Source organism: Calidris pugnax, unplaced genomic scaffold, assembly GCF_001431845.1.
Source record: "Calidris pugnax isolate Ruff unplaced genomic scaffold, ASM143184v1 scaffold155, whole genome shotgun sequence".
Classification (NCBI taxonomy): Eukaryota; Metazoa; Chordata; class Aves; order Charadriiformes; family Scolopacidae; genus Calidris; species Calidris pugnax.
In genome coordinates, this window is record NW_015090886.1 from 329,347 (window position 1) to 338,496 (window position 9,150).

At 55.8% G+C, this 9,150-nt stretch overlaps 1 protein-coding gene across 1 annotated transcript in view; it reads left to right on the plus strand.

The window, feature by feature from the left end:
* The window catches only part of LOC106891131, a 99,042-nt gene that overhangs the window by 26,957 nt on the left and 62,935 nt on the right, over positions 1–9,150 (plus strand). Inside the window, exon 2 of the mRNA XM_014947446.1 lies at positions 4–944. Coding sequence (XP_014802932.1) covers positions 4–944 — 941 coding nt within the window. The remainder of the gene's footprint in view (positions 1–3; positions 945–9,150) is intronic.

The window sequence follows — 9,150 nt, forward strand, 5'->3', positions numbered from 1 at the left end:
CAGGATCCGCGCAGCGGGGTGCGGGCGTGGGGCGGCGGGGATCCTGCCCCCGGGACCGGCCCGCGGACCCTGCTCCCGGGCGGAACCGGGATTCACCTGCTTGAGGCAAAGCGGGGCCCTTCGAGCGGTACCGGCGGGGGCGGGCAGAGCCCCGCGGCCGGTCCCGTGTCACGGCGGGGCTGGAGAAGCACCTCCCGTGCACCCAGATCGCCGTGGCCTCGGCCTTGAACCGGGACCAGGCGCTGCCACTCATCGCATCGCCCTGGGATGCTCTGAGGTGCTGGGCCACTGCTCTTCCCACGGGCATCCCGGCTCCCAAGGGCATCCCGGCACCCAACAGCCATCCTGGCACCCAACAGCCATCCCAGTACCGACGGCCATCCTGGTACTCACGGCCATCCAGGCACCCACGGCCATCCTGGTACTCACGGCCATCCAGGCACCCACGGCCATCCTGGTACTCACGGCCATCCAGGCACCCACGGCCATCCTGGTACTCACGGCCATCCAGGCACCCACGGCCATCCTGGTACTCACGGCCATCCAGGCACCCACGGCCATCCTGGTACTCACGGCCATCCAGGCACCCACGGCCATCCTGGTACTCACGGCCATCCAGGCACCCACGGCCATCCTGGTACTCACGGCCATCCAGGCACCCACGGCCATCCTGGTACTCACGGCCATCCAGGCACCCACGGCCATCCTGGTACTCACGGCCATCCAGGCACCCACGGCCATCCTGGTACTCACGGCCATCCAGGCACCCACGGCCATCCTGGTACTCACGGCCATCCAGGCACCCACGGCCATCCTGGTACTCACGGCCATCCAGGCACCCACGGCCATCCTGGTACTCACGGCCATCCAGGCACCCACGGCCATCCTGGCACCCACAGCCATCCTGGCACCCAACAGCCATCCCAGTACCCACGGCCATCCTGGTACTCACGGCCATCCAGGCACCCACGGCCATCCTGGCACCCACGGCTGTCCCGGTACCCATGGCCGTCCCGGTACCCACGTCCATCCCCAGTGCTCCTCCTGCCTTGCCTTGCTCACACACGCACGGGGCGGGCAGCATCCCACAGAGCAGGAAGCTGATGGGTGGCAAACAGAAAAGCGTCTTCTGTGCCCCAAGGAATGGCTGTGTCAAACCTCAGCGCTGGCCCAGGAGGACATGTCACCCACTGCCAAAACGCCTAAAAGCATCCACGGGGGCAGCTTTAGCTGCTGGGGTGCTGCCTTTGGAGGGTGGCTGTGTCCGAGCCGTGTTTTGCTTGGACATGTGATGCCATCCTTGGTTACATGCTTGCTTCAAATAGAGATGATTTCAGTTCTGTCTGAACATCTTATTTTTTTTTTAACATCCTAGAAAAGTCAGACAGTAAGGTGTTTGCTGAATTTAACCTCCAGGGTTCAACGGCTCCTTCTCACCGACTGCAAGAGCTTGGTCCCACCAAACCCATCCCGCTGAAGTAAGGTGTTTGCTGAATTTAACCTCCAGGGTTCAACGGCTCCTTCTCAGTGACCGCACGAGCTTGGTCCCACCAAACCCATCCCGCTGAGATCAGTGCCCCACAGAGAAGCTTCGCTGCAGCCTGTAAATCCCAGATACAGCAAATGTGAGGGTCAGGTTGGTTACATGCAGGAACTTAAGAAACTCCCCTCTTGCAGCAAGAGGTCTTCGGTAAGAAGCTCTGCCGTTACTGCAGCTTTTTATCTCGCTTCCCAAACCCGCCAGCTCGGGCAGGACCCTTTGCTAGAGAGAGTCATGTACGAGTCACAGACACATTTACAGAGGGAAAACTAGGAATTGCGCATTTAAAATCTCTTGCAGCTGGACCCTGAGCGAAGACTTATTCACTTAATTAAGTTTTGGAAAAGACTCTTCCACCACACAGATTTACTTACAAAATCTGAAATCCGGCGAAGTCTGCAGTGGGAGCTGTGCGGCAGCGCAGGGGACACACAGCACAAAACACGGGGCTGCCTTTGGCAGATTTGGGCCATTTCCTGCCTGTTTCCTTGGGACTCGGCCACCAACGACAAGTCCTTTCAAGTGGCCACATCATTTGGATTTGGTGCATCCGGCTGGTAAAAATAAGGGTGGCTTCAGAAAGATATGGGATGTGCAAGCAGGAAGGAGACATGAACCTCGCCAGTCTCTTCTGCTGCTATTTTTATTGGTCTTAAGTGTATTCTCTTTAAAAATGAAAGACTATTAACCCAGAATATTACACAGATCACAGTCTGCTTTAAATTTAAGGAGCACAGCATCTCTTTAATGGAAATTGAGCTAATCATTCCTTTTCAGCGCAGCATTTTTGGGAGCTCTAAAACCCACATGAATATTTGGGTTGTCTTTTAAACATCCAGCATGTAGCATCCCAGGTTTTAGACACTCCAGCTTTGGCACCTCCTGTGTCTACATCCCACTGGGACCGGGGGTGTTTTCTTTCTAAAACGCCCAGTGTCCTACAGCCACACTGGGACAGGCAGATGTCTCAGGGGTTGGAGTCCTGGTGGGAAGGGACTTCTGGAGGCTCCAGTCCAGCCTTGTCCTCAGAGCATCACCCTCCCCACCACCACAGCAGGGTGGCCATGGCTTTGCCTCACGCAGGCTGTTTGTCTCCAAGGATGGAGGCCTTCCACCTCTCTGCACGCCCACCCCAGGGCTGTGAAACATCTCCAGTTCTCCAGCCTGTACCAGCCACCACCAAACTGTCCCAGTTGCCTGTTGTGGTATCATGTGGCACCAGGAACAGGCTGACTCTGCTGTCTCCTACTTGCCCTCAGATTGCTGTAGGCTGTGGTTAGACCTCTCCTTCATCTCTTCCCCACCCCAAAACAGACCCACTCCCCTCACCTCTCCTTGTAGCCCCCTTGCTCTCGACCCTGACCATCTCAGCAGCTGTACTGCAAATGCGGTAGCCATTAGAGCAAGACCCAAAAGTTGGGTTGCCCTCCTGGGAGCACCCAGGAACACCCTTATCTCCAGGAGGAGGGAGCCGCATTGTCTCATACCCAATAAATATGGAATTATATAGAATGGACCTGCTTCGACAGGAGGGACCGCAAGCAGCTTGTTCCAGCAATCCCTCAGCCACGTGGTCAGAAAGACTCAGGGCAGGTGGAAATATGGTTCAAATCCTTGTCACTAGAAGCCAAACTTGACCCTGAGGCCCCTCCATCCCGGGTGAATGTCCAAGGCACCAAGCTGCTGAGAAAAGGGGCAGCAAACGCCCTGGCAGAAGGCCCTAACCTGAGGAGAGCTTTGCAAACCTAATTGGAGATAAGCACTTCCGCATAGCCCCGAGTGAAACTCCGAAATTGCATAAAATTGCAGGCTTAAGACACACCTTTCTGCGTGTGTTTCCCCATGACTCTCTCTCCCATCACCCCGCTGCGGGAGCTTGTCCATGGACCCTCCTGAGGGGATCGGGGCCGGGATGGGGCAGTTCCCGTTGGAGCCGGACGCAGTGGGGTGAGGAGGGGACGAGGGGATGAGCTGGGGACAGGACAGCAGAAGCATCCCAGTGTAGTGCAAAGAAAGGAAACGAGCCAAATTCAGAGCAAAGGAGGAGGAACTCAGGGGCTTCAGATCCCATGGTAAGGCAGGGTGATATCACCCAAGATTTCCTTGCTGGCTGTAGGGTGAGAAGCCTGTGACGGCAGTGATTTGGCCGCAGGAAGACAGCTGCTTTTCCAGGAAATCCAAAGCACAGGGGATTCTCTGACCACCAATTTACACTTCTCTTTTCCGAAGAAGAAATCACTTCAGAAGGCACAGCAAAACCCTGTCTCGTCCCAGAGCAAGGAGACCCGGAGGAGCTCAGCAGAGGTCAATCGGTGCAGACACAGTGAGATAAACACCGAAACACCGGTGGGCAGTGGCTGTGTTTTCACTGAGTTATTTTGCTCACTCTTACAATACCAGAACAGAATATGGGAAGTTACAGCTCAAGCATGCATGCACACAGGCTGGCACACAGTCCTGAGCCCCAGTTACCAAGCTGTTATTTTCGGCACTCTCTGAAACTTGGGGGGGGGGGGTTGTAACCCGCCTTTTCCGAAGAAGAAATCACTTCAGAAGGCACAGCAAAACCCTGTCTCGTCCCAGAGCAAGGAGACCCGGAGGAGCTCAGCAGAGGTCAATCGGTGCAGACACAGTGAGATAAACACCGAAACACCGGTGGGCAGTGGCTGTGTTTTCACTGAGTTATTTTGCTCACTCTTACAATACCAGAACAGAATATGGGAAGTTACAGCTCAAGCATGCATGCACACAGGCTGGCACACAGTCCTGAGCCCCAGTTACCAAGCTGTTATTTTCGGCACTCTCTGAAACTGGGGGGGGGGGGGTTTAAACTGCAGCCGCCCACAGTGAATCTCACCTTTGGGGCTTTCTCTTTCCCTTTCCCTTTCATTTACACCAGTTTTCTTCTGGATTGACCTTTCTTTCCCTTTCAGTTCCAAATTCTCAAAACCTCATTGATAAAATCATGAAATTGTCTTGGGTGGAAGAGACCTTCAGATCACGGCATCCAACCATCGACCCAACAGTGACAAACCCACCACTGACCCATGTCCCTCAGCACCACGTCTGCCCAGCTTTTAAATCCCTCCAGGGATGGTGACTCCACCACTGCCCTGGGCAGCCTCTTCCAAGGCTTGACAACCCTTTCGGTGAAGGAATTTTTCCTAATATCCATCCTAAACCTCCTCTGGTGCAACTTGAGGCTGTCTCCTCTTGTCCCATCGCCAGTGGTTCAGTCCATAGCAAGGACAGAAGGAGGTGACAAAGGCTTTTTAGTAACTCATCATTATGGAGGTTAGACTTACTGCCTCTCTGATTTGGAAATAGCACCGGAACAGAAGTGCTAGTCATTTGAGATGGTTGCAAATGAATCCCAAACCGAAGCCGGGGGAGATAATAGAGAAACCTCAGCGTCAGAGTCAGCAGAGGAAGCTGACCAGTGGGGGAAGGGCAGGTTTCATCATGGAAATGCTTAGCAAAAGCTCCTTGGAGGAGATGCACGACCCTCAAACAGCACCTGATAGTGGTTCAGTCCATAGCAAGGACAGAAGGAGGTGACAAAGGCTTTTTAGTAACTCATCATTATGGAGGTTAGACTTACTGCCTCTCTGATTTGGAAATAGCACCGGAACAGAAGTGCTAGTCATTTGAGATGGTTGCAAATGAATCCCAAACCGAAGCCGGGGGAGATAATAGAGAAACCTCAGCGTCAGAGTCAGCAGAGGAAGCTGACCAGTGGGGGAAGGACCATTAACGTCCTCAGTTTCGTGAGCTGCAAACACACTGGTCACTTCCCAGGCTGGGGAAGATGCCAGGAAGGGGGTCCACATATGCACCAGCCCGAGCTGTGCTTGGAAACCTCAGCGTCGGAGTCAGCAGAGGAAGCTGGGGGAAGGACCATTAACGTCCTCAGTTTCGTGAGCTGCAAACACACTGGTCACTTCCCAGGCTGGGGAAGATGCCAGGAAGGGGGTCCACATATGCACCAGCCCGAGCTGTGCTTCGGGACCACGGGAGGACCACGCCGCAAAGCAAAGCGGTGACAAGAGGGACACAATGAGGTGCAAAGCCTCTTTAGATGCACAGGCAATATGGGGTGGGTGAGCTGCTTTGACCCCTGCTTGACCAGGTGGACTCACAGACACCCTGGGGCCAAGAGGGCATTGCCTGCCCGACCAGGGGTCTGAACGTTGAGCCCACCCTGTCCTTGCCTCAGGCAGCCTCGTGACGTGGGACACTGACGTGCTCCCAGAGCCCCAACAACACCAAAATTGCCATGGCAACGTTTCTATGACTAACAGCTCATTCTGAGAACAGTCAATAACTTCACAACATAAGTCCCAGGAGGTCCCACTCTACATAAATTTGCATATTACTCAGTGGAGCCAACCAAAGGTGCGACTGGTGGGGACCGTTCTCTATGGTTTATGTTGGGCAGCAGCAGGAAAAAGGGTTTCATCCTCCCCATCTAGCTCTTTCCCCTGTTGAGTGCTCTGAATTCCCCTAAATTCATCCTTCAAAAAGGCTCAGACGCATTGGGAAGGGCACGCTGGGTCCTCCTGAGCACAACCAGCCCCTTCCTTCCCACTGATTGCTCCCCATTCCAGTGTAACCCATGGGAATCTACCCCGGGGCATCCTGGAGGAAGCTGGTGGTTTTCTCTTACAGCTCAAATAAAAGGTCAGATTTGGGGTGGGCTGGAAAACCAGTATTTTTCTGGTCTTTGTATTCAGCTTTGAAATTTGTGAGTGTTTTCATGTTCACATTTTGAAAAGGAAGCAGCAGCAGCAGCTTGGCTTCTCCTGTGACAACCCCATTCAGGACCAAAACCCACCTCCCAACGGCAAAGAGATCCCACCGAGACCTTCCTCCATCCAGATGACCAGAGCTCAGCCTGAATTTATTGGGGAATGGAACCAGCCGGCAGCCTGGGGTCAACTGAGATCACTCAACCGAGATTATTTTGGAAGCACAGCCAGTATTTTTAGGTTGGAAAGCAAAGCACCACTTCCCTTTCTCGGGTCTCTCCTTCCTTGCAGCCCATTGCCAGCGAGGCGGGGGCTCTGCTGTGGCCGGGCAGGGGGACATGTGCGGAACCCGCTGCCGGTTGTGAAAGAAACGTGCTATTTTGATCGGTGGAGATGAATGCACTTCTCCCCCACGTGTTGTGCAACCCTCAGACTGCCAGGGAAGGAGACAACGGTGCTCGAGGCTGCCCGGGCTCATCCTCCCCAGCTCACAGCAAGCGAGGAGGCTGCCCACAGCTCAGCCCCAGTGCTCGACAGGGAGAAGAGCAAGTAGAACCACAGTCATGGACTGGCAGGGACCTCTGGAGATCATCTCCCTCAATCCCCAGCCACAGCAGAGTCACCCAGAGTAGGTCCCACAAGGTCGTGTCCAGGGGGGGGTTGGAATCTCTCCAGAACAGGAGACCCCCCACCCTCTCTGGGCAGCCTACATCTCCCCCAATCCCCGGCCACAGCAGAGTCACCCAGAATAGGTCCCACAAGGTCGTGTCCAGGGAGGGTTGGAATCTCTCCAGAGCAGGAGACCCCCCACCCTCTCTGGGCAGCCTCTTCCAGGGCTCTCCAACCCTCACAGCAAAGAAGTTCTTCCTCATGTTCAGATGAAACTTCCCGTGTCCCAGTTTGTGCCTGTTGTCCCTTGTCCTGTCACTGGACACCACTGGGAAGATTCTGTCCCTGTCCTCTTGCCCCACACCCTTTAGCTATTGCTCGATGAGACCCCGCCTCAACCTTCTCTTCTCCAGCTGAACACCCTCGATGAGATCCCGCCTCAACCTTCTCTTCTCCAGCTGAACAGCCCCAGGTCCCTCAGCCTTTCCCCAGCAGAGAGATGCTCCAGTCCCTCATCATTCTTGCAGCCACCCCTGGACTCTCTCCAGCAGTTCCTAGTCCTTCTTAAACTGGGGAGCCAGAACTGGTCCCAGTCTCCAGCTGTGGCCTGCCCAGGGCAGAGCAGAGGGGGAGGATGACCTCCCTCCACCCCAGGAGACCATTGGCCTTCTTGGGCACACATTGCTGGCTCATGGGCAACCTGTTGTCCACCAGAACTCCCAGGTCCCTCTCTGCAGAGCTGCTTTCCAGCAGGTCACCCCCAGCCTGTCCTGGTGCAGAAGGTCTTGGTCTGCCTGGGAGGGTGGGCATCGGTGGCAATGAGGCCTTTGCTGAGCAGCTGGACATGCTTTTCCCACCCATCACACCCAAGTCGTGCAGCGAGCCAGAGAGAGCTGCAAAACACAAGGAGAAGGCTGGGAACGTCCCCAGGGCTGGGGACAGCCTACAAGTTGGGGATGCCCCCCAAAAAGGCAGGAGCCATGAGGATGGGCATATGCCCAGGAGAGACATGGGGGCATGGGGAGGCCTACTCTGGCCTACAGCCCCCATCCAGGGCCATCTCGGAGACTCCCAGCTGCCACCTCCCTCCCGCCCGAGCTCGGGACGGCCTGGTCCCTTCCCACGCCGCTGCCCGTCGTGTCTCTGCCCGCGGGGACACGGGGAAGAGCAAGAGTCTGGGAAGGCGGTGGCTGCGGCAGGTGAGGAGTGACTGCAGTTTCGGTCAGAGCGAGAGCACCGCTCCCCGCAGCAGAGCGTCCTCTGACGCGCTCCCCGGCCCGCCCCGCTCCCCCGAGCCAAGCTGGGAACCTGGGCTGCAGCCAGCTTCCTCCTGGCACCACGCGGGCCCGGCCCCAGCCCTGGGAACAGAGACATCCCCAGTGTGTCCGTGGTGGTCAGCAGCGGCCACCGGGCTGCTGCCGGCATCGGGAGGGTGGTGGGGACCCCAGAGATCAGAAAATTCTGGGGATGGTCCCTGGGAAATTATTAGCTGTGAAGGTGGTGAGAGCCTGGCCCAGGTTGCCCAGAGAAGCTGTGGCTGCCCCATCCCTGGAAGTGTTCAAGGCCAGGCTGGATGGGGCTTTGAGCAACCTGCTCTAGTGGGAGGTGTCCCTGCCCAGAGCAGGGGGGTTGGAACTCGATGATCTTTGAGGTCCCTTCCAACCCAAACCATTCTATGATTCTATCCCTGGAGGGGTTCAAGGCCAAGTTGGAGGGGGCTTGGAGCAACCTGGTCTGGTGGGAGATGGGGAATGAGATGATCTTTAAGGACCTTTCCAACAACAAAAAAAATATTTTTTCTCCTCCACAGGCCCTTGTCTTGCACCGCCTCCACGTATACCATGGTGGGTCCACCCTCCATACGAATTCAGCTGGGACTCGGGCTCAGAGGACCCTCAGAGATTTCACAGCACCCATCAGCCAGAAGCCTCGAGGGGCTGCCACCAGCCCACCCATTTCCCCACAAGCCCCGTCCTCCGCCCATGCTTTTAACTGAACGATGACATCTATTTGCTTGGCAGCCCAGAGGTTTGTTTTAAATAGACACTCCTTGAATAAGACCTACAAAAATACCTCACCGTCCTGCTGCTGCGCGTGAAACCACAGCACGGCAAAGAGGAACCATCGACTTTTAAAAAAGACAATTTAAAAATCAAAAATAATCACGCTTCTGCCTGCCTGTTTCACCCTCCCGGTGCTGCCACTCCTTGCGCAAAGTGATGGGCAATTAGAGGGAAGGGGTGATGGCAGGGG